Genomic DNA, 27,881 nt, shown 5'->3' with positions numbered 1-27,881 from the left:
TCTCTTTGACACTTGCATATTTAAGATTCGTTTTTGCAATCAAATTATGGAACTTAGGTTATTTTATTATGCGACTAGCAATAGTTGTTATAAACACTTTTAATTTAGGAAGAAAAGATAACAAAATACTCCTCAAATCAATGCCATGAAATGCAGAAATGAGACACAGAAGTCTTTTCATTACCATTAACCACATAGTTGTGATATTTTATCAACTTTAAATAATCCCTGATTTATAGGATGACGACTCTATGCATGTATGTATGTCTGTGATATCATGTGTGGAATGATGGATCTTATGGAGTTAAGACTCGACCTAGAAGTTGGGAGATAGGATTCAGGAAAATTATGACGGAGTCTGATTCCAAAAACTTGGTTGAAATGGTAAATAGCTCGACCACAACCCCTTCATGCAACCTAGAATTTTTAACATATGACTTCTTTTTTCTTTGAGTAAAAAGGAGTTCATTAATCAAGGAAATATGTACAGTGCAAATAAGGGACAAAGGTAAGAAAGAAAACAGCCTCGTTCTTCGGGCTTACTGTATCAGGTCAAAAGACTACAAAAGTTCTTTTTGGCCTTCGTAATGTGATTGGCAAATGCTAGCCTTTCATTGACCATCCGGAAGCTTGAAGTCTGTTCCTCAGTGAAGATTAAATTGTTGCATGCGTGCCAAAGCTTCCAGCATAGAACACCAAAGATTATGCACCACAGTGGGCTCTTTTCCTGACGATTAAGGTTTTCCTGAAGCCAATCTACCATGCTTACTAATTTGAAGTGCGTCAAGTGGTGTGGGGGGGATTATTAGTTGCCAACATTCAGCCGCCAGCTTGTACTGTCGCAACAAATGATCAATATATTCTACATCAGCGCCACAAATATTGCAAGTCGTAGACGTTGTCATGTGCCTACGGAGTCGCTCTGTATTTGTTACCGATTTACCAACTCAAAGTGAGCCAGAGGAATGTTCTAACTCTGCTTGGTCCGGGCCAGCTCCAGGCTAGGTACCATTTATTGTCCTCATCATTCAGATCATTTTGGGCCACGAGGTTGTAAGCCGATTTTACCAAGACTTCCCTATTGCGTTCCAAGTACCAGTGGCAGAGTACTAGCAGGTCAGAGGCCTTGGGTGGGGGCATTGTGGCTATTTGGTCGAGTATGTCTCTAGGGAGCTTCCTTTCAAATTTGGGCCAGTCCCATTGGCCCTCTTGGTTGACAAATTGGATATCGACAATTGTAGCTTAGGTTCAGAGAGCAGGGTGAAAGACAGATGCTTTAGTGGGCCAAGATTGCCTACCCAATGGTCCTCCCAGAACCTTACATTGTGCCAGTTTCCAATGTTCCACTTAATGCCCAAGGCCGTGTCTTCCCATACAGCTGTGAGACTTCTCCATAGGTGGGAGGCCAATTTGACTCTTGGTAGTTCTTTGTAATTATTCTGCCAGCCATACTTTGCACGCAAAATTTTAACCTAAAGGAGGCTTGGTTTGGACATGATTGCAACAGCAAGCTTGATTAGGAAAGCTGAGTTTTGGTACTCCAAATTCTTCATTCCACATCCTCCATGTTTCTTTAGTTGGCAAGCTTCAAACCACTTGATCAGGTGGATGCCCTTGTGGTTCTCGTTCGATCCCATACAAAGTTGCGAATTATGCTTTGCATTTTTGTCTTTGTTGACATTGGAATTCTGGAGGTTTGCATTGCATAAAGTGGGATTGTAAACAGGACTGATTGAGCCAGAGTGATTCTACCAGACAGTGAGAGGGATTGAATTTTCCACCCTGACAGCTTGCATTGCATTCTTTCTTCAGTGTACTTATAAGTGTCTTTGGTTACCTGTTTGTGCGGCAAAAGAACTCCCAAATAGTGCCCGAGGTGCATCGTCTTCTAGTAGCCGAGAAGTTCACAAATGGAGTTGGCAATTTGGGTGCCCACATTTTTGGAGAAGTATACCCTTGTCTTCAAAGCATTCAATTTGTGTCCCGATGATGCACAGAACTCACTTAACATATGATGTATGAGTCTGACTTGTGTGCCTTCCATAGAGCTGAAGAGGAATAGGTCATCGGCAAAGAATAGGTGAGACAGTGGTGGGCTATTTTTGCCCATATGGATAGGGTGCCAGGCTCCTCGTTCCACTTCCTTAGTGATGGCTTGTGATAACCATTCCATGCAGCACACAAATATATAAGGGGATAGTGGGCATCCTTGTCGGCTTTCATGTTGTGGGGAGAAGGTTTCGCTTGGTGGATAGTGGGCATCCTTGTTAGATTTCGCGTTGTGGGGAGAATGTTTCGCTTGGTTTACCATTCCAAGTAACTTGCATGCTCGCTGAGGATGTGCACTTCATAAAGATAGATATCAAGCTGGAGGGGATATGTACCTCCTCTAGGGTATCTTTTATAAAATCCCAGTGAAGCCTGTCAAAAGCGTTTTCTAGGTCAACCTTAATGGCCATCCAACCTATTCTACTAATTTTCCTTCTCATCGAATGAATAGCTTCCTGAGCTATAATAATGTTTACCGGTTCAACATATGACTTTTTTTTTTTTAAAAAGATAAATATGAAAAATAAAATATATTTGAGTTTTATATTTATGACTAAATTAAATATTAAACTAATTTTTATATTAACAATAGGAGGTAATATAAGAGAAACATCTCTCCAGACGGCGGCCTTGCTAAATTTGGATTCTCAAAGACAGCTGTTTTAGATACTTGTCCACAGCACCTTCGGACTTTAATTTGCTCCTTAAAGAGAGTTTGGGATTAATTCCCCACAGGGACTAGTTTTTTCTTTTCTTCTCGGGCTTAGGCCCTCTTTTCTAACAGGAAAGTAAAAAACGCTCTTTCCCTGTCATTGTAACTAGATTGAACCTAGGCTAATGTCCCAGTTGCGTTCAGTTAGTGAGACTGAACCAGAGATTTACTTCATGGATCTCTCCTCTCAGATTTAACCTGGATTCAAGCAATATATACTTAAAAGTGTTCAAAAAGAATTAGGTTCACACTTCCAAATTTGCAAAATCCTTCCTCCAATGTATAGTTTTTGAATTTTTTTCACACTACTATTATCTGTAAATTTGTAAAGTACTAGCCAGTGATGTCAATTTTATTATGTTTTTAGAATTTCACTCCCATACCAGCTAGTATAATAGATAATCTTAAAACTCGTGAATCTCATCTCCAGTGACATGGAGGTTTATCCTGCTTTGTTCAAACTGTTAATAGCTTTCATGAATTTTAGCAACTAGCAAGGAGCAAAGTCCAAATTCACTCAGAATGCAAACTATAAAAATATAATGTACTACACCAAATCAAAAAAATTAATTCATAATATTCACAAAGAGTAAATAATAATTATTAAAATTTATTATATATCCTGATATTGATATTATTCACTTAGATAATTTGACTCAGAAAGTTCAACAATATCTGTTATTGCAGGTGTCCGAATTTGTTGCCAAATCAACAAAATAATGTTCCTATATGATGTCACAGGCACTTAGCTGAAGCGCCAATAATACAGCGAAGTGAGGCCATCCGCTGCTCTGCTCTTTCAGGTTTCATATATCTGTGTTTTTCTTTTCCCTCACAATAACTCACTCGATCGCCTCCATATATTTATATTAAACTCAAAACTGTTTGTCATAGGGTTTCAACTGGGAATCAAGAAACAAAGGAGGATGGTGCAACTCGCTCAAGAACTCCATTTCTGACCTAGCCAATTCAGGAATTACCCATGTTTGGCTCCCTCCTCCTTCTCAATCCGTTTCTCCCCAAGGTACGTAAACCCTATTACTGTACACTAATCACTATCTCCGTGTCGCTCAATTTTTGAGCCATTGACTTTCTGTTGACTGTCATTTAAGGATACCTTCCGGGAAGGCTGTACGATCTGGATGCATCAAAATATGGTTCCATGGAGGAACTAAAGTCACTGATCGCAGCTTTCCATGAAAAGAAAATTAAATGCTTGGCTGACATAGTCATCAACCATAGAATCGCGGAGAGAAAGGACGGAAGAGGAATTTACTGCATCTTCGAAAGAGGCACTCCTGATTCACGACTCGATTGGGGCCCATCTTTCATTTGCAAAGACGACACTGCTTATTCTGACGGCACCGGAAATCCTGACAGCAGAGAGCCATACGACGCCACACCGGACATCCACCATCTCAATCCTCAGGTTCAGTCAGAGCTGTCAGATTGGATGAATTGGTTGAAGACCGAGGTAGGATTTGACGGATGGAGATTTGATTTCGTAAAGGGCTATGCCCCCAATATTACAAGATTTACATGCAACGAACCTCGCTAGACTTTGCCGTCAGGGAAAAATGGGACCCTCTGTCTTATGGGCAGGACGGGAAGCCTCAGATTAATCAAGACGCTTATCGGGATGTGCTGGTGAATTGGGTGGAACAGGCCGACGGTGCTGTCACCGCCTTTGATTTCACGACCAAAGGGATCCTTCAAGCCGCCGTACAAGGGGAGCTATGGAGGTTGAAGGATTCGAAAGGGAAGACGCTGGGAATGATCGGGAGAAAGCCAGAAAATGCGGTGACGTTCACTGACAATCATGACACAGGTTCCACTTAGAAACTGTGGCCATTCCCTTCAGACAAAGTCATGCAGGGATTCGCGTACATTCTAACTCATCCTGGAACACCATTCCCTATTTACTTAATATCTTTTTGAAGAAGGGATGGTTCCTGGCATGCATGCATGTTCATTCAACGCTTCATTGACTTTTCTAGTGGAGGCAAGCCTAACCTATGAAGAAAGAACAGGGCTGCAAAATAGATGAACATAAAGGGAAGAAGAAGATATATTGGGAGCACAATGACTTGACTTTTGCCATCCTCTCCCTCAATCACTCCATGATTTCACGCCATTTGTTCATCTCTACGCACTCGTCGTTTGGATAACTATTGTTTCTTCGTTGTGGGTCGTAGCCAGCCAGCTAGCCGCAGCCGCCTCAAACAATTTCAATTCTACAGCTTTCTCTGTTCATCTCCTGGAGATGATTCATCATTGAGGGAGAAAAATGAAAGGAGAGTTCTTATCCATTTCCGCGTTCATTCAAGTTGTAAGAAAGGTAGCAAGCACCTTTTACAAGTTGCTTCTCCCATCCTTAAATATAACTATATAAAAGACGCTGATATTTATCTCATACAAAATCGATAAAATCAATTAAACTTGGTTAATTAAACTAACTAAATTAATAATAAATTTTTTTTAATATTGTTTGCCCTTAATTAATGGAGAGTTTTGGGAAAGCTAAAGGATGGTAATTAATTGAAAACCCGTGCTTAGTTTTTGGTTCAACAATATTAATGAGGGGCAATCCAGAAAGAATATATTTCGTGGTATAAAGAGCATGTGACTTATATTTTAGGTTGATTGCCAAAAGCCCAAAACATTCCAAAAACAACAATCTCTGATACTAAGGACCGGACTGGTATATTTTTGTTCCTTGGTTATATTAAGGATCGGAACTAGTATATTTTTTTAGATTACTTATTTTAATTTAGAGAGTTATCTAAAACACTTGCTAAAATCAAATCGTGAGATTATATATGTTTTATATACACACATGCAGTTAATCTTAAGTGGAACTCCGCGTTCATAATTAATGAATAACAGTATAATATAGACAGATTATAGATTGAAAAAGGAATATTTTTAAATTTTTATTTTAATTGACCATTTTTATGGAATGCTTGCCGCAGAGCGTAGGAAATATTTAGTGCTTTGGTCAAAGCTTGAAAGTTATTGTTTTCCGCGTATTGACGTAATCTCATAAGAGGACACACATACGTCATTTGAATTTTCAAGGAAGATAGGCGCCGTGGTTGATGCCTATAAGGCGTCTCAGAATCAGCCTCGTCCTCACCAGGCCACAACATCTAATAAGAAACATGAAATCTCTCGCTTCTTTCTGTTTCGCCTTCCTCTGCATTTCGCTTCTCCCTTTCTTCTCCTCTTCTACCATACTGTTCCAGGTACGTACGTATCACCCCATGTATTCATTTCCTTGATCACTCATCCTTCACTCTTAATACACACACACAAACAAATGAGTTTAACACATTCGCTGTGTACCTGTAGGGTTTCAACTGGGTATCCCTTGAGAAAGCAGGAGGATTTTACAACTATCTCAAGACCCAGGTGCCTTTAATTGCAGATCTTGGAGTCGAATATGTCTGGCTTCCTCCTCCCTCCAACTCTCACCCTGATGGTCCTCAAGGTTGGGAGTCTTACAATACTTGTAACTCTTTTCAGTTCGTGCAGCGACTTTGTTGTGAATTTTTGTTTATTTTAATATGTGTGTGTGTGTGTGTGCGCGCGCATTTGCATTCAACGTGCAGGCTACCTGCCGAAAAGATTATATGATCTTGACACCTCGAAATACGGTAACAAGGAGGAATTGAAGTCACTGATAGCGGCATTTCGCGACAGGGGAGTGAAATGCATAGCCGACATAGTCATCAACCACAGGACTGCAGAGAGGCTGGACGAGAGAGGACTTAGCATCTTCGAAGGTGGCACTCCTGATTCACGTCTCGATTGGGGCCCATCTTTCATTTGCAAAGACGACACTGCTTATTCTGACGGCACCGGAAATCCTGACAGCGGAGAGCCATACGACGCCGCACCGGACATCGACCATCTCAATCCTCAGGTTCAGTCAGAGCTTTCAGATTGGATGAATTGGTTGAAGACCGAGGTAGGATTCGACGGATGGAGATTCGATTTCGTAAAGGGCTATGCCGCCGATATTACCAAGGTTTACATGCAACGAACCTCCCCAGACTTTGCCGTCGGGGAAAAATGGGACTCTCTGTCTTATGGACAGGACGGGAAGCCTCAGAATAATCAAGACGCTCATCGGGATGCGCTGGTGAATTGGGTGGAACAGGCCGGCGGTGCTGTCACCGCCTTTGATTTCACGACGAAAGGGATCCTTCAAGCCGCCGTACAAGGGGAGCTATGGAGGTTGAAGGATTCGAACGGGAAGCCGCCGGGAATGATCGGGAGAAAGCCAGAAAATGCGGTGACGTTCATTGAAAATCATGACACAGGTTCCACTCAGAAAAAATGGCCATTCCCTGATGACAAAGTCATGCAGGGATACGCATACATACTTACTCACCCGGGCCATCCCACCGTTGTACGTACCCTATTTTTTCTGTAGTTTTAATTAGTTGTCTCAGAAGAATACAGATACTTACTGTGTTGTGATGCGTACGTGTGCAGTTCTACGATCACTACATCGATTGGGTAGAACAGCGAGCGCCCATAAAGAATTTGACGGACATAAGGAAGAGGAATGGGATAAACCCAACGAGCAGCGTCAGCATTCTGGCAGCCGATGCTGATCTGTACATGGCTGAGATAGACCAGAAGGTCGTCGTCAAGATTGGACCCAACGGTGATCTCAAGAACCTTCTTCCTCAAAACGCGGTGCTCGCTACCAGTGGACAAGACTTCGCCGTGTGGGAACTCCACTGACTACTGCCATAATATAACGGCCCTCTCCGATAATAAAATTGATGGCGAGTAACAATAATATGTCGATTTTCCATTAATGTAAGAGTGAAATAAATAAATTTCTTATATCTGCGTATGAAAAACGATTAGCCATATGAGTTACTATGTCCATTGGTGTCACTGTACTTGTCAACGCTTTTGCTTTGTCCATTTCTTTTATGTTCTTGTCGTTGTCCCTTCGGGGACATCCGATATTCTTTTCATGTTAATTATGAACGGAGAAGCGGATAAGACAGGCACAGAAGAGAAGTAAGAAAGGAATTACGTTTAATTAAAAAAGCTAATCTTCAAAACCCTATAATTTTACCTAATTTTCAATAATTTTTATGTATAGTTTCACTTACTTATAATCATGTCTTTATACATGTATATAAACACACACACACACACACAAAGTTCTTAGCAGCTGAAGCTGAGCTTTACATGGCAGAGATAGATGAGAAGGTGATAACGAAGATTGGGTCAAAGATGGATCCTGGAGGTGTTGTTCCTTTTAATTTCCGACTCTCTGCCTCCGGCCAAGACTACGCTGTGTGTTTGTGTTTTAGTTTCTTATAAAATAATTTTTTATTTTCTTTAATACGTTTTTAACCTGTTCGTGTCAAACTTTAGCTGTTTGAATTTAGTTATTTATTTCTCATTTTATAATTTAACATTTTGATAATATATAATTTTATAAAAGATAAGATATCGAAGGAGAAAAGGAGGGAATCTTTCCCACGCACTGCATCATATTCCTTGCGTTTATTGTGTACAGAACTACAGGGTCTACCTTATATAGCTTCATCTATTGCATGCTTTCTGACCGTAGATGCAATGCAAATGCTAATAACGCCCACAGAAAATCCTGGTGGACACTATGAGTGCAAATTACATAGTCCGTATAGGCGTAATTGATTAGGTTAATTATCTTAAAACATGATCATAAGTAATGGACGTACCCATATGGCATATATAAGATTAGCTATCCTATTTACTTGATATCTTTTTGAAGAAGGGATGGTTCCTAGCATGCAAGCATGTTCATTCAACGCTTCATTATGTAGATCCTGACTTTTCCAGTGCAGGCAAGCCGCAAGCCTAACTTATGAAGAAAGAACAGATGAATATAAATGGAAGAAGATATATTGGGAGGCACAATGACTTGACTTTTGCCATCCTCTCCCTCAATCACTCCATGATTTCACGCCATTTGTTCATCTCTACGCACTCGTCGTTTGGATAACTATTGTTTCTTCGTTGTGGGTCGTAGCCAGCTAGCTACCCACAGCCGCCTAAAAAAATTTCAATTCTACAGCTTTCTCTGTTCATCTCCTGGAGATGATTTATCACTGAGGGAGAAAAATGAAAGGAGAGTTCTTATCCATTTCCGCGTTCATTCAAGTTGTCACTGTTTAATTAGAAAGACAAGGTAGCACAGTTGCTTCTCGCATCCTTAAATATAACTATATAAAAGGCACTGATATTTATCTCATACGAAACCGATAAAATCAATTAAACTTGATTAATTAAACTAACTAAATTTATAATAAAAACATGTTTTTTTAATATTGTTTGCCCTTAATTAATGGAGAGTTTTGGGGAAGCTAAAGGATGGTTAATAATTGAAAACCCATGCTTAGTGTTTGGTTCAACAATATTAATGAGGGGCATTCCAGAAAGAATATTTCATGGTATAAAGAGCATGTGACTTATATTTTAGGTGCCACGACAACAATCTCTGGTACTAAATATAAAAATTAGTTTGTAGTATAAATTAAATTATAAATTAATTCTTATATTTAAGAACGGAAGTATTATAATAAACATAATTCAAATTGTTATTCTTGTAAACTAATTGGTCCTTCTCATCCCCACAAACGCATCGCCGCCGCAAACGCAAAAAAAGAAAAGGTCCTTTCTATTACGAAATATTTTTACAGTGTTTATAATTATTTTGTAAAATTATTGTTTAAATATTTTAGCTTTTATTATTTTAAAAATATAATATAGTCATTATTTTCTCCATGGATTTATTAATTATTTTTTTAGTTACGTCCGTTGATTTATTGTTTTATTATGTGTGTTAAATAGATTTTAATGAAATTTTTATTTTGAAATTAAGTACAGACCTTTTTAAATTTCTAATTTTGTGCAACATGTAGGAATGTGAAGACATATAGAAATGCATGTTTCTTAATTCAAATTAATGACACTTTAATGGAACATGGTTAAGATATGTTACCTTTGGTGATTAATATGAGAGCCAGATAATTAATCTGGTGAGATTAAAAAAATTAATTAAGTTAGTTAATTGTAACAAATATGTATCGATTTTTCTAAGCTATTTTTTTTAATCATGTACATTGTAACTACCCTTTGGTCGTGGAGACCTTTGCGATCTTGGAAATATTTTGGAGAGATCATTATTATAAATTTGAGAGACAGAATAGATTAAGTCTTATATCTAATCTCCATGTGGCTGTTATATTAGTATATTTGTTTAGATTGCTTATTTTAAGTTAGGGAGTTATCCAAAACACTTGCTAAAATCAAATCGTGAGATTATGTATGTTTTATATGTACAGAGTTAATCTTAAGTAGGCCTCTGCGTTCATAATTAATGAATAATAGTATGATATAGACAGATTATAGATTGAAAAAGGTACATTTTTAGATTTTTACTTTAATATAAAAAGGCATCAATGAGAAGGCCATGAACTCTTAATTAAACATTTTTATGGAATGCTTGCCGTGGAGCGTAGGAAATATTTAGTTTTCTGGTCAAAGCTTGAAAGTTATTGTTTTCCGCGTACTGAAGTGATCTCATATTTCATGCCTAACAGTACATGAGAGGACACACATACGTCCTTTGAAATTTCAAAGAAGATAGGCGCCGCGGTTGATGCCTATAAGATGTCTCAGAATCAGCCTCATCCTCAGCAGGCCACAACATCTAATGAGAAACATGAAGTCTCTCGCTTCTTTCTGTTTCGCCTTCCTCTGCATTTCACTTCTCCCTTTCTTCTCCTCTTCTACCATACTGTTCCAGGTACGTACGTATCACCCCATATATTCATTTCCTTGATCACTCATCCTTCACTCTTAATACAGACACCCATACAAATGAGTTTAACACGTTCGGTGTGCACCTGTAGGGCTTCAACTGGGCATCCCTTGAGAAAGCAGGAGGATTTTACAACTATCTCAAGACCCAGGTGCCTTTAATTGCAGATCTTGGAGTCGAATATGTCTGGCTTCCTCCTCCCTCCAACTCTCACCCTGATGGTCCTCAAGGTTGGGAGTCTTACAATACTTGTAACTCTTTTCGGTTCGTGCAGCGACTTTGTTGTGAATTTTTGTTTATTTTAAAATATACACACACACACACACATATATTTGCATTCAACGTGCAGGATACTTGCCGAAAAGATTATATGATCTTGACACCTCAAAATACGGTAACAAGGAGGAATTGAAGTCACTGATAGCGGCATTTCGCGACAGGGGAGTGAAATGTATAGCCGACATAGTCATCAACCACAGAACTGCAGAGAGACTGGACGAGAGAGGACTTAGCATCTTCGAAGGCGGTACTCCCGACGACCGTCTCGACTGGAATGTGTCGGAAATCTGCTCCACAGATACACGGTTTAAGGGCGCCGGAAATCCCGACACCGGCATGGACTGGGGGGACGCACCAGACGTCGACCACACCAACCCCAGGGTGCAGCGAGAGCTCTCTGACTGGATGAACTGGTTGAAGTCGGACGTTGGATTCGTAGGATGGAGGTTCGACATGGTGTTAGGCTACGCCCCGAGGTTCACAAAAATCTACATGGACCAGACCAAACCGGAATTCGCTGTGGGAGAGCTTTTTGAGAGCGTGACCATGGGCTCAGACGGAAGACCCTTGGCGAACCAAGATCCGCATCGTGCTAGACTGGTGCAGTGGGTGCGAGACGCTGGTGGCGCCGTCACAACGTTCGACTTCACAACCAAAATGGTGCTGGGAGCCGCCGTACAAGGTGAACTCTGGAGGATGAAGGACGCGAACGGGAAGCCACCGGGGATGATCGGAACCAAGCCATCCAACGCCGTCACCTTCGTCGACAACCACGACACCTGGTCCCAGAAAACCTGGCCCTTCCCGCAGGACAAAGTCACGCTTGGATACGCGTACATATTTACTCACCCAGGCCATCCCACAATTGTACGTACCCTCTTTTTCTGTAGTTTTAATTACTTGTTTCGGAAGAATACAGATGCTTACTGTGTTATGCTGCGTGTGCAGTTCTACGATCACTACATCGATTGGGTAGAACAGCGAGCGCCCATAAAGAATTTGACGGACATAAGGAAGAGGAATGGGATAAACCCAACGAGCAGCGTCAGCATTCTGGCAGCCGATGCTGATCTGTACATGGCTGAGATAGACCAGAAGTCGTCGTCAAGATTGGACCCAACGGTGATCTCAAGAACCTTCTTCCTCAAAACGCAGTGCTCGCCACCAGTGGACAAGACTTCGCCGTGTGGGAACTCCACTACTACTGCCATAATATAACGGCCCTCTCCAATAATCAAATTGATGGGAATAACAATAATATGTCGATTTTCCATTAATATAAGCATGAAATAAAAAATTTTCTTATGGCTGCGCATGAAAAACGATTGGCCATATTAGTTACTATGTCCATTGGCGTCATTGCGCTTGTCAATGCTTTTGACTTGTCCATCTCTTTAATGTTCTTTTCGTTGTTCCTTCGGGGACATCCGATATTCTTTTCATGTTAATTATGAACGGAGAAGCGGATGAGACGGGCACAGAAGTGAAGTAAAAAGGGAATTATGTTTAATTAAAAAAAGTAATCTTCAAAACCCTATAATTCTACCTAATTTTCAATAATTTTTATGTATAGTTTCACTTACTTATAATCATGCCTTTATGCACGTATATAAATACACACAAAAGTTCTTACAGTTTTATTTGATTTTCAGTAAGATCGTTATCATTTTTGTATTAGGTCACTTGGAATTACAAAGTTTTGATTAAAAATTATATTAGGTAAGACTATAAAGATTTAATTAAAAAAACATAAACTTGATTAAAAACAGGTGAAACCATAAAAAATTATTAAACATATGGTAAAACTATATGGACTTCTGGATTAATTTTTACTTTTTTTGGTCAATTGTTTGCTTAATAAATTAAAAAAAGCAAATATGATAATTTTGTGAAGTGCAAATTAAACAGTACCAATAACTAGTTAATACTACCACAAATTTTTAATATAAGACCGAATTTATAATTCAATTTAAACTATAAATTAGATCTTATATTAAAAACAAGAAGTGGTATTAACAGATACGAGTTAATTATGAAAAATCATGAATGCAAATATTATAATATATTGAGAACACCTTGTCATAATTTTAAAAGCAATTAACTTGTAAATTCAGCAAAAAATTTAACTCGTAAATTTAAAAAGCGACCTATGTGACAAATGTGAGCTTGTGTTTCTTTTTCTTTTTTTTTTAATAGCTTCATTCAAGGATATTAAGAAAATTTTATTACAATGTTAAAAGCACGATGAAAGCAACCCGTGAAACCATTATTATGAATTGATTTTTATCATCTTATCTAAAGTTAATAATGAATTCAAAAGTCAAAACACTACATAACAAAAAAAATGCATTGGCAAAAAAAACAAAAAAAAAGGCATAGCTAAGCTTCAAGAAATGTTAGGACCATTTGTATCAAAAAAAAAAAAAGAAATGTTAGGACCATAATTAGAAGATCTAAGTCCTAATTAAAAATAATCAAGCTGCAATTGCGACCTAAAATTGCTGCAACATACTAATTTTAGATTGCATTTAAATTGCTTCCACAAAATTACCTAATAAATAGCAATAAATAGCACTCAAGGAACGAGCATAATCATGATCCATTGGATTTCTTTGTACAGATGATTTGTGAGGGATGTGAACAGAATCGATATCATTTTCACTGAACCCGTCACTGGAAAGCCATTGGATCGTTTGGGGTGATCCGGGTGGGCCGCGAGCAACCAATCGGGCATGCCGCGGAGCCGGTGAATCCGTATGGGGTTTCCTACTTTCCTACTCTCCTATTGTCCCATTTCAAAATTCGCCGATTTCAAATTTCGAACTCGCGCTCAACCCCTTCTGCAACTTCTCTCTCCAATCCAGCAATCCTGAGATCCCATCTTTCGGATCTTCCAATCCTTCACTTATCAATCCAAAGCAGCAAGCATGGGTGGGTCTCACAGCCGTGAAGATTTAGAAATTTCCGATTCTGACGAAGACAGTTATTCTCCGAACCACAGCGATGGAGAAGCAAGCTACCACGATGCCGAAGAAGAGCACAAAAATTCTGCGGACCGGAGAATAGGCACTCCGTCATCACTCGATGACGTGGAGGCGAAGCTTAAGGCCTTGAAGCTCAAATACTCATCTTCTCAGAATCCTAATCTAAAGCATGCCGTGAAGCTCTACCTTCATGTCGGTGGAACCACCCCGAAGGCTAAATGGGTAACTTCTGAAAAACTCACTACTTACAATTTTGTTAGGACCTCCCGAGTTGACGATGGTGATGGAGGTATTGATGAAGATGAAGGTGACGAGGCAGGAGAGTCATGGTGGGTTTTGAAGGTCGGTTCAAAAATTCGAGCGAAGGTGGATACCGAGATGCAATTGAAAACTTTTGGGGACCAGCGTCGCGCTGACTTCGTTGCTCGGGGCGTTTGGGCTATGAAATTCTTTTCTGAAGAAGATTATAAGGCGTTTGTCGTTCAGTTCGAGAACTGTTTGTTTGAGAACACGTATGGTGTTGAGGCAACGGAAGAAAGCAAGCTTAAGATTTACGGCAAGGATTTTATTGGATGGGCCAAACCAGAGGCTGCTGACGATTCTATGTGGGAGGATGCCGAGGATAGCCTTTCCAAAAGCCCTGGTTCTGCAACGCCAACGCCAACAAGAGCAAACCAAGACTTGATGGAGGAGTTTGAGGAAGCAGCAAACAGTGGGATACAGAGCTTGGCGTTGGGTGCGTTGGACAACAGTTTTTTGGTTGGTGATTCTGGCATTCAGGTTGTGAAGAATTTTTCTCATGGAATTCATGGAAAAGGTGCTTTTGTGAATTTTGGCAGTGGATATAAAAGTAACGGTTCATCTTTGGTACATGCTACGCCCAAAAAGACTCTTCTGATGAAGGCCGAGACTAACATGCTCCTCATGAATCCAGTTGGAGCTGGGAAGCTTCATTCAACCAACCTTCACCAGCTTGATATTGAAACTGGGAAAATTGTGACACAGTGGCAGTTTGGAAAGGACGGGGTTGACATTACAATGAGAGATATCGTCAATGATAGCAAGGGAGCTCAGTTGGATCCTTCAGGATCTACTTTTCTAGGATTGGATGACAATAGGCTTTGTAGGTGGGATATGCGTGACCGCCATGGAGTTGTTCAGGATCTGGCTAACTCTAATACTCCTGTTTTAAATTGGACCCAGGGGCATCAGTTCTCACGGGGGACCAACTTTCAATGCTTTGCCACTACTGGTGATGGTTCCATAGTTGTAGGATCTCTTGATGGGAAGATCCGTTTGTATTCAATCAATTCAATGAGACAAGCCAAAACAGCTTTTCCTGGCCTTGGCTCACCCATTACACATGTGGATGTAACGTTCGATGGGAAGTGGGTTGTGGGTACTACTGACACCTACTTGGTCCTTATTTGTACTCTTTTCACTGACAAAGACGGGAAGACAAAAACTGGTTTCAGCGGACGCATGGGAAATAGGATCGCCGCTCCAAGGTTGCTGAAGCTGACTCCTCTGGATTCACATTTAGCTGGAACAAATAATAAGTTCCGCAATGCTCAGTTTTCATGGGTAAGGACAAAGTATTTTTCTGTTATTGCTCAGTTATGATATAATATATACCGTGTTGGGAATATTAAATTCTTCAATCTTGAATTGCCGTCTTGTGTTTCTTGAATTCGAAATGCCAACTAGTGTTTCATGTCCAACTGTCTCTCAGAGTTGCCTTGCGTCTTCGAATTTTTAACTGGTCCATGGAAAAGTTTAGATATACTAATGCCGATGTTTATGGAAACTGCTTAGTCAATTGAAATTATGCTACATTTGTGGATGTTGCACTGGCTAGGGCCAAGGCCCTTGCATGCAACTTTTTGTATGCTTGTTTCGCTATGGGAGTTATATAGAAACTTCCATGAAATTGGGAATTCTATCGCATGCTTACTTTCATTAGCAGATAAGCTAGTCTGACCGGGATTTAGATCATTTTCAATGAAGTAATCTACTTCTAATATGCTTCCACTTGGCCAATCAAGTTGCGTGGTTTTATTTTCAAGAGATAATAGCTTGCTTCCAATCGTTAGAAATTGCTTCTGTGCTTATCCTTTTGGCGTTGAGAAAAAAATGACTCCTGACTTGCTCCAGTTAAACTTTTGAAAATTGAGACGCAGGTGTAGAATTTTATTATGTCAGTTGGATTTCTATGATCATGTTCACATGTACTGATGCATTCCATCTCACTGGTTATTCAGGTCACAGAGAATGGAAAGCAGGAGCGCCATATAGTGGCCACAGTGGGGAAGTTCAGTGTGATATGGAACTTCCAACAGGTGAAGGACGGTTCTCATGAATGCTACCGTAATCAGCAGGGTCTTAAGAGCTGTTATTGCTATAAGATTATCCTCAAGGAAGATTCCATTGTTGATAGCCGTTTCATGCATGACAAATTTGCGGTCACTGATTCTCCTGAGGCTCCATTGGTTATTGCGACCCCAATGAAAGTTAGCTCACTCAGCATATCCAGCAGGCGATGATACCCTTGATACGCGTTTTATTTTTAGTCAGCTTTTTCGTAGCATAACTGCTTAAGTAGCGACATAAACATTCTAGAGTTTTCTAAACGTTTTATTTTGCACTTCGCAATTGTATGTATGATGTCTGTTTGAATGGGAAATTAGATGTAGTTGTCAAGTTGTACCGGTGTATTCATTCTCAGTTCTGTTAATTTGTAATGTTGGACCTGAAAGCTTGGAATATCAGTCATCTCCTTTGTTTCTGCTCGGATCTTTCCTTTTCGTTATTTCTAATCTCGTTAGGTGTGAAAAATGAGTGTGCAAATAAGTGAGGAATCGAATGTCAATCGCAATATGTTGATCACGGAATATGTTGTAACAACTGGCTTTATTATAATCTTGAATCCCGTATAGTCGGATCTCATTTCTGAAGAGTTAGGCGCTAAGGAGTTGGTATGGTGGCGTCCAGGAGACCAGGCCTCAGAAACAGACATTTCTTATCCTTTTGTCCAATGTCCATGGATAAGTGGGGCCACGTTTTTTCCTTGTATGTTCTTTCAACCGATACAAACAGTGCCTATGATGATGTGGTATCTGTGGTGGTGAAAGTGGAAATTCTGAGTCCTCAATTTGACGTCCCTGAGTACGAGAGAAGATAAAGAAGAATGGCCTTAGCAACTGGAGGAAGCTTCCCTTTGCAGCCATGCTCTTTATTGAAAAACGCGAGCATTAATAAATCTCCAGCAGGCGGCACATCCTCGTGGCTCAGGCATGCTGGTGCAGAGATTACAAGGCCTTGTAGGCGAACTTGTATTGCAGCTCAACAACGACCTACGTGGCTCCCAGGACTCGATCCTCCCCCTTATCTTGATGGAACGTGAGCCCTTCAACCTTCTGCTTTATCGCTTCTACTTGTAATTCATCATCTTCTCCAAAATCTGCTTCCACGTGATTTGAATTCAATGTAACACCACGGTAAGTTTTACAGTCTGGCTGGAGATTTTGGGTTCGATCCACTGGGACTTGGAGAAGACCCGGCAAGCTTGAGGTGGTATGTGCAAGCAGAGCTGGTTCATGCTCGCTTTGCAATGATTGGGGTCTCTGGAATTCTGCTCACAGATGTGAGTCATATCACTCCAACTTTCATTTTTCCTTTTGGGTTTTGGCATTAATCTGTAATCCTTATGCTTTGAAAGGATTCATAATTTAATTTAATCATTTATTTTCAAATTCTTGCGCTCTACCTTTAGTTGCAACGGTGATTTTATGTTCTTCCTGCGATCTCTAACACTGTTGTGCAGACGCTTCGCTTCGCAGGACTTAAAACGATACCAGTTTGGTATGAGGCCGGTGCAGAAAAATATTTTGCTGATGCTAAGACTCTGCTCATTATCCAGCTATTTTTGATGGGGTAGAATTTTATTCGCTGACAACTTAGGCGAGAAAAAGAGAGGGAACTCTTGTATGTTTTTCCTGTTTCGGATAATGCATCAATTAGTCATCTTTTCCTGCGCAGCTTTGTTGAAACAAAAAGGTACATGGATTTCGTTAGTCCAGGATCTCAAGCTAAAGAGGGATCCTTCTTTGGACTGGAAGCTGCATTTGAAGGTCTAGAACCAGGGTATACTTGATGAACTAAAACTTCTTATCCATCTTTATCTAATCATCTCTTTTTCAATTTTGATTCCGTCGATTTGTTCTTTACTGATTGTACTGAGCATGAATTAGGCCTCCTTTGTACTTACCATGGTGGACATAAGGTTGATGGTTTATGTTTCAAAAAACCAGGTACCCTGGAGGTCCTTTGCTAAATCCTCTTGGCCTAGCTAAAGATATAAAGAACGCTCACGAATTGAAACTTAAAGAGATCAAGAACGGTATGCTTCTCACAATTTGCATATGCATGTTTTTAGATTGATCCTTTTTTTTTTTTTGTTTCCCTTCCCAATTTAACATACACGTGGAGGCTTAATTCCATACTGGTGACTCTCGTGCTTTCAGGGAGACTTGCTATGGTCGCAATGCTTGGAATCTTTGTGCAAGCTTCAGTGACTCATGTTGGACCAATTGATAACCTCGTGGCACATCTTTCCAATCCATGGCACAAAACTATTGTTCAGACCCTTGGCAGCTCTAGTTAAGGGGTGCTCTTCTCTGCTGTGTAACATCACGAATTGATTAAATTATGAAAGAAATTATTTCCTCTACAGCCAGTCAACTACTAGTATACAGACGAATGGTGAATTGTATAACAATAACAAGGTTTTTAATTACCTGTGCCTATAAAAAAACGTGGTCTTTAATACATTCACCAAAAGTATAATATCAAAGTGATACAGACAATAGAATAAAAACTTCTATGGTTCTTGCAATCGAAGATAATCTCAGAATTCACATCCCTCTCACTTTATCAGTTTGACGGTTTTCCAATATGCACACATCATGACATTGAAAGAAAATTGGATTCGGAAATAAATGACCTCCAATTTCTAGACCAGCCACTGCAAAAGAAAACCTCTTTCACTTCATCAAATCTCACACAGCTTTACAAAAAGCATATTTCAGCGTATCAAAAGGGGCCTATACACAAATCAGATCCGTCTTATTCTCTCTTTTTCACCAAGAATGGCGAACTTATCCTTATAAAGAACCAACCAAGCGACCACTCGTAGATCCTTTTACCAAGACACAGTATAAACCAATCAACCATACATACAATAATCATCCAAAATATACAGGTTCAACATAATTTGATTAGTCTGAGCAGTTCTAGGGGGCTTCAAGATCTCCAGAAGGATGATAGGCAAAATAACTGCAGGGTGACCCCGCAAGATTTCAATTAGGGATTACCCTGACTTGGTCGCATTTGATCTCTTCCTGGCAAAGAGCATTAAAACACGTGGGAAAATTGATTTCTTTTTCTTCTTTCCAGCTCCTGCGTCTGGGAATGATCCATTTTCAGCGCTGTTTTCATGCGCAAAATCATTTGGGCTTGGCAAGTAATGTCCAGAATTATCTGAACTGGGAGCTCGGTGCAGGTTATTTGCTCCCTTATTGCCCTCCATACTAGCTCTTGGGCTTTTATTCTGGTTCACTACTCCCTGGTCAATTTCACCAGCCTTTCTTCGTTGCTCATGCTCAGCCCTCCACTTTCTTAATTCTTGTTCTGCACCTAATTTCCCTTCCTTTGCTTTCTCAGCTTTACCCATTGCTATCTTCAAAGATTCCCTTCCGGCAAGCATCTCCTTATTAGCTTCATCCAATTTTTCCAAGGTTTTCAATTCAGACTCCCTAGCTATCGCAATTTGAGAATTAGCATCTGCAATCCACACATTGGCTTGCCCTTCTGCTTCCTGGGCCCTTCTGCTAAGCTCATAGTACTCTTCTAGAGAGAGTGTCACGCCAGAAACTGAATCTGATTCGTTGCTGGTTCTAGTTGATTCACTCTCTTGCAATGCTTTAATCGCTGCTATTGCCAACCTTTCAGAAGCCCTAGCAGCCTCTATCTCCTTTTGAGCTGCAAGTAATCTACTTTCCATGGTAGTTGCTCCAGCTTTAGCTTGTTCCGCCTCCTCCTTCACCTTCCGAAGCTCTTCACGAGCTGCTTGGGCAAGCAAGTTGGCCTGATTAGCTTCTTCAGCTGCTTGTTGTAGTTTTTTGGGCAGCTCAATCATTCTCTCCCTGGCTTCCTTCTCTTTCATCTGGGTCAAAGCTATTTCTGATCTAGTATTGTCCAGTTCAGCCTTGAGAGACGCAACTGCAATGGAGGCCATCCCCTCTCTTTGCCCAATGTTCGCAAGATCTGACTTCCCTTGTTCAAGTTCTGATTTTAATGATGAGGCAGCCACTTTCAAGCAATTAGTCTCAGCAGTTGCTTTCTCTATGTTGAGCTTTACTTCCTCGAGTTCCTTTTTCGCTGATGCTACTGCTACTTGTATTTCATTGTGATTCTTCTTCTCTGGTTCTTCTAGGTCTCCTTTTGATATTCCTTCTTCACTGCCTTCCTGCTTTAATTGAGTTTCCATATATGCAGCTAATTCAGCTTTCAAATCAAGAAGCAAAGCTGAGGCAGTGTCCAGTTTAGATTTCAGATCCTTGGTGGACAAAATTTGCTGGTTTAGTCTCTGGAGTTCCTCTTCTGCCTGTTTGAGTTCTTTTTCCCAGTTGAGAGAATCTTGATCCCTTGCCATGACTGTTCCTATTCTTTGTTCCTCTGCTTCCAAGTGTGCTGCATGAGCAGACTCCAATGACTCCTTTGTAGCGATCAGCTCAATAGTCAAATCCTCCACCGTCTTCTCTACTTCCTTGGATTCAGCAACAGCCTCTTCAGCCTTCTTAATAGCCACATCCTTTTCAGTCACTAAGGAAGCATATTCCTTATGCAGCACATCCAGCTCCTCTTTGACTGATTGTAGGTCTGAAACAGCAGCTGCATGCCTAGCTTTAGCAACCTCAAGTTGTGCCTTGGCTGCAATGCTAGATTCATCTGCAATACCCTGCTCCATCTCTTCCACTCTAAGTTTTGCAAGTTCTGAATCTTGTCGTGCCTGATGCTCTTCTGTCTGTGCCCTCTCTAGGTTGAGTTTTAGTTCTTCTATTAGTCTCTTAGCCCTGTCCAACTCCATCAGTACTTCTGTTTTTCCCTTTTCAGCAGCCTCTGACTGTTGTCTGAGCTCAGGGATCTCCTCATAAGCCTTTTCAAGTTCTTGTTCGACAAGCTTGCGTCTCTGTATATTCAAAACTAAAATAATTTAATAGGGGCTCTGGGAGGCAAAGAGGCTATTTCTGGTAAAGAGTGGGATATCCTAAATATTTCCATCTGACTATGCAAACAAAACCGGTGCTAGACATCAGAAGTAACAACTTGGCAAACATGGATAAAACATGCCCAGAAGAGAAAAAAGAAAGACATACACACTACAACTCAGTTGTTGTGATGTTGTCCAAATTTACTTGATAAACAAGGAAATCATAATGCAAATTGCAGAGCACACATATATAGTAGCAAACACTGCTATTGTCACTAATTGAATCCGAAGTATTTACTGGCTGTATACAATCAGGAGCATAAACAATTAATTCCCCTAGAAATGAGGCATCAAAGTGACAATCCCCAGCATTCATTTAACCATCACAACTGAGGCTAATAATCAAAATGGTGTCGGACAACTATGAAAATAATTTTGCTGCCATAGTAAGGCATTTGGCTTTTAGATACCTTGTAATGGATGCTAGGATTTTTCTTAGAAAAAGTAAGTAAAACGGTCAAAAGATTATTTACCTGATAAGGCAGAAATAGTATTGGTAAATGAATTTTAATGCAAAACATGCAATTAAAGGAAACTTATTAAGGCAATTGATCATGGAAAACATGCAAATAATGGTAAAAAACAGAGCAACAGACATACCTCCACAGTCTGGATTCTATGAGCCTTCCAATCCACAATCCCTCCAAACTTAGAGACAGCTTCCTTGACAGATTCAAAGGGGGCTGCTGTATCGATAAGGCCTCTTTTAGCATTGGGCTGCACAGCATGAACAGTAGCAGGAGCAGAGTGGATAATCTGATTATCGACATCAGTGTCAACAGAGACAGTCAAACAGCCATCTTGGGATTCCTGCAAGTCAGAAATATTCTCCACAGCTTCTGGTTTAGAATTTTCAGTCACAGTCCCATTGTTGCTTCTTTCAGTCATGCCAACCATACCATTTGATTTTGATGCTGAACCATCGACAGGAAGAATTTCCTCTTGTCCTATAGCTTGACCATCAGAAGCATTTTGTGGTGCTGCAACTTCTGAGTGTTTAGTAACCAGCAAATTAGTCCCAGATTCCTCTCTTCCATTACTGATTGAGGTTGAAGCTGGTTCATCTTGTCCTACAGTTTGGCTGTCAGAGTCATCTCGTGGTGTTGCTAATTTGGAGAACTCACTCACTGGCAAATGAGTCTTGGGTTCCTTATCCCCATTACTGATTGAGGTTGTGGCTGAATCAATTTCAGGAAGATTTCGATCTTTTCCTACAGTCTGACCTTTACAAGCATCTTGTGGAGCTGATAATTTAGAAGATTCAGTCACAGGCAAATGAGTCCCAGCTTCCCCCTTTCCATCACCAAGCGAGTTGATTGGAGTTTCAGCATAAGAACGATTATCAATCAAGTTTATTGTTTCATTATTTTCTTTCGGCAGATCCGCCAATGACATCCGTTCAGCATTTTTCGAGGATGATTCTGGGAGAGATGGCTTCTCTTCAGCATCCTCCATCCAAAAAAGCAGTTCAGAGTGTCAAGCAAGTGCCTAAAATTCAAGTGATAAATGAAATCGGCGAAAAATGAAAGCATAGACAAGAAAAATTTTCCAAATGTTTCAGCAACACCATTAGAACTAAAACTAGAAATACAAAATCGCCATGAATGAATTCAAAAATAAGAGGGATCAGTGCTCCCCAGGATTAGGCACAGAATATCTCCATATATCAATAAAGTTGTTTCTTCTATTCATCTCTGCCCAACAGTTCGAAGAGATAAGGAAAACGGTATTGAAACAAGTTTTGGACTCTCAGTGAATTGCCTGAAATTCTACAACGAAGCTCTTTTTTTTAATTAAAAAAACAAATTAGACCAATATCGTACACCATCTGTATTGGTTAACCTTTTCAAAGCAAAGATGTCAGTTTTAACTTGTCAACATAAAGGTTCAGTAAGTGCTTTCTGGAAAAATATATCACGGAATTCTGCTGATATTTGTACACCGAGGGAGGAAATAAAAACAATTTTGTGAAACCCCCACTTACAGCAGAGCCACTATCTCCCAAGCAAGCTCTGTCTTCTTTTCTATAATTACAGACAATCACAAGACCAGAAGAGAAATATATTATATCCTGCTCCAGTCAACAGTAATTCAACTTAAAAGAGTCACTATCCTCAATAAGGAAAATTGCCAAAGCTCAAATTTAAAGCTACAACAAAGAATGAACCCACTGATTACATCAAGACAAAAAGGATGAAGTAACTAGGTGCGCGGAAAAGGGGAAAGGAAAGTCTAAGAAAGAGGAAAAATGAAATCAAAGAAGAACGTACCCAGATTTAGCAGAGACGAATAAGACGATTGAAACTTAGCAGAGATTAGCGACCTCTGAAAATTGAGGCGGAAATACCATGAAAATCGAAATTAGATTCAGCAAAAATAATTAAGGTGGAAAAGTTGCAGCTAAGAATAGAAGCGAGAAAAAAACGGGGAAGGTGCACGCATAGTGGAGCCTACCTCATCACACAGGCGAGATCCATCTGGGTGCTCGCTTATTCTCTCTTACAAGTTTCAACGTCAAGAAATTTTTTTTTATTTTCCGGAAATATATTTTCTTTTTAAATTTTCTTAGGTCCCAGTCATTTTGTTGGATTTTCCACCTACCCTATTTTAATTATTATCCTGCTTGCAATAAAACGGCCGCATTTACATGAACGGTGATCATGATTCATGTCATAAGTCATAACGCAGACCATCGGGAATCCTAGACAAAACTAATGAGTAGATTACTAAATTGCTTCTCGGTCCCCTCCCTAGATTTTGCAGATCTATACAGCTTTTTTTTTTTCCTTTTTATATCCCAAATCTATACGGGCTTATTTTCTTAAAAAAGAAATAGCTATATATGATGTTTTTTATTGAGTTAGATATATAACTCGAATCCCCTCGTTGAGATCAACAAAACGAAGTGGATTTTTAATGATGAAGAACTCTGTTGTCTGAAAGTCAGAATCATACTTAAAACAGTGTAAAAAGTGAAGTCATAAATAAATCAAATATCTTAAAACTATCATTTTTTTCCCTTTCTAAATGGAAGGTAAATGGTTCACTAATTGATAGTACTTAATAAATAATGATCAGCTTCAATCTAGTTAAATTGAATGAAAGTAACATCATTTTTCATTAATTTGACCCTGAAGAATGATGAAGATGGGATTATATGAGCTCTCAAACTATAGTTAAGTTAATGAATAATATCTTAGTAAAGAATCAAAATGAATATGTAATATATAAACTATGAATCATATAACCTGTCTCAGATTCCGTAAGAAAAGCGCTAGGGGTGGTAATACGGGCCAACTCGTAAGTTAGAAATAACAAATTGGACTCATATAGATCGGGTCAGAAATGGTTGTTTAAACCAACCCTAACCTGTCAAAATGGGGCCCAACCCCAAACAATTATTTACTCTTTTTTTTTAAATTTCTATCTGTTAATATTTTTTTCTTATTCAATATCTCAAAAAAAATATAATGAGATTTTTGTTTTTTCTATGGAATATTTGATTGAAAATATCCAATAAATTATATAGATATCTTTAAAAAATTTTTAGATATAATATAATATATAATAACATAATTATAATAATTTTAAAAATAAAAAATAAGTGCACGTTCGCTTTTAGGTTGACAGGCTAACTCATAGAAAATTACAGGCTTGGTAGTGCGAGTTAAAAAAATTTGTTAATTAATTGTTATTGGACCCATATATTTAACTTATATTTTCATTTCTAAAAGGCGCCTCGCTGTATTCCCCCCCCCCCCTCACCAAAAGCTCACTGTGGTATGAGGAGAAATAGCACGCACATACGTTTCGGAGGTGAGGAGGACTTAAAAAATAGAGGAAAATTTAGGGGCACGGGTAAATTAAGGAAAAACAAAAAAATAAAAGTTGTGTTGACTGCAATATCACAGCTTGGGAGCTCTGCTCTACTTGCCAAGATGGCCCTCTTTTATTCTTTTATTCAACCTGGTAGTTTCTCCTTTTGCTTTTCCCTCTCGAAGTTAATGACAGAATATAATGTAAGATTACAAAAGCCTCCTTAGAAAACTGTAGGTGGTCACAGTGATTGCCACGTCACCGCATTAACATGTTCATTCACTGGCATGCTTGGTCAATCCGGCCCCAATAAAGGAAACAAAAATAAATAAATAATAAAAAGTCCCCAATTCCCTTCTCTGGGGGAGCGGTGACGAGAGGTTGGTCATTTAAAAGGTCACCGCCACCCCTAATTTCTGGGGAAAAAGTACAAGTGGTGGGAGTCACATTACACGTTATGGGAGCTGCCAAATTTTATATATTTATATTATCTGTAAAATAATTAACAGTAAATATAATTAATTTTTTTCAAAAACAAATTTTCTAAAATGTTGGCTTTTTTTAAAACAAAAAATAAATTGTAACCTTTCCTGTTTTTTTATGTCTGGAAATTCGCCAAATAGCTGCTACAACGTAATCCACTGAATTCGATGGATGTTAAGTGACCGAAAAGACCCTACTTCCATTTGTCATTTTGGCTTGCGGCTGTGGCCCTGTGGATTTATATCACCCTGGGGACCGCAGGCCACTTGGCAGCGGAAGGACCGTCCAGTTGGCAGATGAGAGGATCATAAATTGTGGATGAACGATGCGGACCATGAGGGAGGGGCAAATCGGCTGCTGTCGATTCAAAAAAATGTCAATGGGACCTCTCTGCGTTTTCATTTCTCCATTCTCAAATTGCTATTGGACGACTCTCCCACTTTTGTAATTTTCAGGTTATACTTGGTGACGACACTAAATCACTGACCATTCCAAGAGTGCCACGTACAAGCCTCCCTCGACGCTAAAGCTGAGTACATATATAATATCACAGGTTTCCTTTTTGTTTTTAATTTCTCACCTGACTACAAATTATTTCCCTTATATTTTGGCTTTTGGAATGGATCGCTTTTTGTTGGGGTTAAGTAAAGCTTACGTTAAAAGGGAGAGAGAGAGGGAGAGAGAGAGAGAGAGGAGAGAAGAGAGGAAAAGGAAAGAAATAGAATAATCCTTGAAACACCGCACTTAGCCCGGGGAAAAAAAAAAGAAGAGTAAAAGCGCTTACTTGATGGCCCGAAGACTCTAATGTGATTTGATAGTTTTTATGAAAATAAAAAAGATAATAAGTAAATATCTGATGTGGACATTAACTTTAGAATAATCATATTCATCGCAGTCGTATGTTTAATTGTCATAATGCAATTATCAAACATGCCACGTTGAATTATAGTGTTTGTACTCGCATGTTTGCGTGACGTCTACTTCAAACGGCTCATTCATCAATGAACAGCCCATGATTGGACTGGGCTCTTATACGCTGAAAAGATTATTTCATTCCAGAAACTATTAAAAGGCCACGCAGCCCATAACCTACAAGTCGAAGCCCAGTAGTTCAAATAATGGGCCGGCTGTCACTAGCCCAGACGAGTTACTTCCCTTCCCAGGATTTTCTCGTCCTTCACTTTCCTACTATCTTCAAATTAAGGAAGAAAGTGTAAGGGGCAAAAAAATTTTTTTAATAGATGCGAATCAAATTTTTTTTTCTATTTTTTATGTCACAAGTGTTAATTATTTTTCAAACTACATTAAACGTATGCATTTTGTCCGCGCATTGATGTTTCGAGGTAGGACCACGCGTGAGAGAAACAGACACTTGTTTGGTTAGTTTTATCTTTGCACCATTTTTTAAAAGTTCGTGAGAATAATAGTTGGTGAGAATAAAGTCAAACTCACAAACTAATGTCACGAGCTGGTCCAAAAGTCTCCTTATGATAGTTGCCTAAAGAGAAGGGTGTACCTGACGTATTAAGATAAAAAGAACCCAAAAGAAAAAAATGGAGTTGTTTGTAGCTTCCTTGATCATGACTCTACCATGCGAAACCTTTAACAAAATGATGAATTGAAAGAACAATGATGATTAATGATGATGATTAATGCTATCTAATTACATATGACTTATTTCCTATATATAAGTCTATTGGTAGTACTTTGAATAATGTTCTTATCAAGTAGAAGAATTATTTATTTATTTGACAATATACAATTCAATTTAGGAAAAATCTAAAAAAGTTCTAAAATTTCACTGCATTTCGTTGCCTCAAATTTTTTGAGTGAAAAAGACAAAAACACCCTTACTTTAGTTGAATTGCTAATCACCAAATTTATGTTGCAAATCGTCGAATTCCTATTATAAATCGCCGAATTTGAGTTATTCATTTATTTACCCATAAAATTTACAGCAGAAATTTAGCTATTTACCACAAGAATTCCGCAATTTATAATACAAATTTGATAATTTACAACTCAAATAAAATAAGAATGCTTTTGTCTTCTCAAAAAAAAAAAATTCGGTCAAGAGGGTGCAGCAAATTTCAGAATTTTTTGATGGTTAGCTGATATTAATTGGCTATTGATGAGGTTTAGTGAAATTCTCCCTTGAATTTACATAAGGCGATAAAATTAAAACCGAATAATAAAAAATAATACCACTAACAAACAACAATAATAATATAAAGGTTCGTTGATTGGGTTGGTGCACCTGTGCAGGGGTTTGCTCAACCATCGCTGTACTGGTCAATTTGTTCTCTCTGATGGAGTCTTGCATTCCACCCAATCATTTTATGCAGTTGCTGCTTCAGAAATTTCTGGGATTTTAGTACTCTACGTGAC

The 27,881-nt window shown here is 39.2% G+C and overlaps 4 protein-coding genes and 2 pseudogenes across 5 annotated transcripts; 5 read left to right on the top strand and 1 right to left on the bottom strand.

Annotated features, from left to right (window-relative positions):
• Positions 1–348: 348 nt before the first annotated feature.
• On the top strand, positions 349–4,699 carry LOC114761597 (alpha-amylase-like; annotated as a pseudogene).
• A 1,220-nt stretch (positions 4,700–5,919) lies between these two features.
• Positions 5,920–7,675, top strand: LOC114761563 (alpha-amylase-like). The gene is made up of 4 exons (XM_028950962.1): positions 5,920–6,006; positions 6,113–6,251; positions 6,373–7,175; positions 7,262–7,675. Exons 1-4 carry the CDS (start codon positions 5,923–5,925, stop codon positions 7,514–7,516), a joined length of 1,281 nt encoding a protein of 426 aa, XP_028806795.1. The 5' UTR covers positions 5,920–5,922; the 3' UTR covers positions 7,517–7,675.
• Positions 7,676–10,502: 2,827 nt separating this feature from the next.
• LOC114761596 (alpha-amylase-like) lies at positions 10,503–12,157 on the top strand (annotated as a pseudogene).
• Positions 12,158–13,706: 1,549 nt separating this feature from the next.
• LOC114761562 (protein CYPRO4) lies at positions 13,707–16,657 on the top strand. The gene is made up of 2 exons (XM_028950961.1): positions 13,707–15,448; positions 16,126–16,657. Exons 1-2 carry the CDS (start codon positions 13,808–13,810, stop codon positions 16,405–16,407), a joined length of 1,923 nt encoding a protein of 640 aa, XP_028806794.1. The 5' UTR covers positions 13,707–13,807; the 3' UTR covers positions 16,408–16,657.
• Positions 16,658–16,969: 312 nt separating this feature from the next.
• LOC114761568 (photosystem I chlorophyll a/b-binding protein 5, chloroplastic) lies at positions 16,970–18,677 on the top strand. The gene is made up of 6 exons (XM_028950967.1): positions 16,970–17,263; positions 17,375–17,507; positions 17,688–17,797; positions 17,903–18,007; positions 18,175–18,263; positions 18,388–18,677. The coding sequence occupies exons 1-6, from the start codon at positions 17,052–17,054 to the stop codon at positions 18,525–18,527; spliced, it is 789 nt and encodes a 262-aa protein (XP_028806800.1). The 5' UTR covers positions 16,970–17,051; the 3' UTR covers positions 18,528–18,677.
• A 211-nt stretch (positions 18,678–18,888) lies between these two features.
• On the bottom strand, positions 18,889–23,699 carry LOC114761566 (protein WEAK CHLOROPLAST MOVEMENT UNDER BLUE LIGHT 1). Of its 2 annotated transcripts, XM_028950966.1 has the most exons (4): positions 23,649–23,699; positions 23,465–23,519; positions 21,795–22,682; positions 18,889–21,113 (listed from the first exon to the last, which is right to left on the bottom strand). In XM_028950966.1, exons 3-4 carry the CDS (start codon positions 22,647–22,649, stop codon positions 19,233–19,235), a joined length of 2,736 nt encoding a protein of 911 aa, XP_028806799.1. In that variant the 5' UTR covers positions 22,650–22,682; positions 23,465–23,519; positions 23,649–23,699; the 3' UTR covers positions 18,889–19,232. The 2 variants fall into 2 exon arrangements, with proteins under 2 accessions (XP_028806799.1, XP_028806798.1); XM_028950965.1 differs by lacking the exon at positions 23,649–23,699 and having other exon boundaries at positions 23,465–23,610.
• Positions 23,700–27,881: the final 4,182 nt, after the last annotated feature.

This window comes from Neltuma alba, unplaced genomic scaffold (assembly GCF_004799145.2).
Source record: "Neltuma alba isolate B1F8T4 unplaced genomic scaffold, ASM479914v2 tig00011126_pilon, whole genome shotgun sequence".
Taxonomy (NCBI): Eukaryota; Viridiplantae; Streptophyta; class Magnoliopsida; order Fabales; family Fabaceae; genus Neltuma; species Neltuma alba.
The sequence above is the reverse complement of the archived record's forward strand: the minus strand, read 5'-3'. Positions and strand labels throughout refer to the sequence as shown.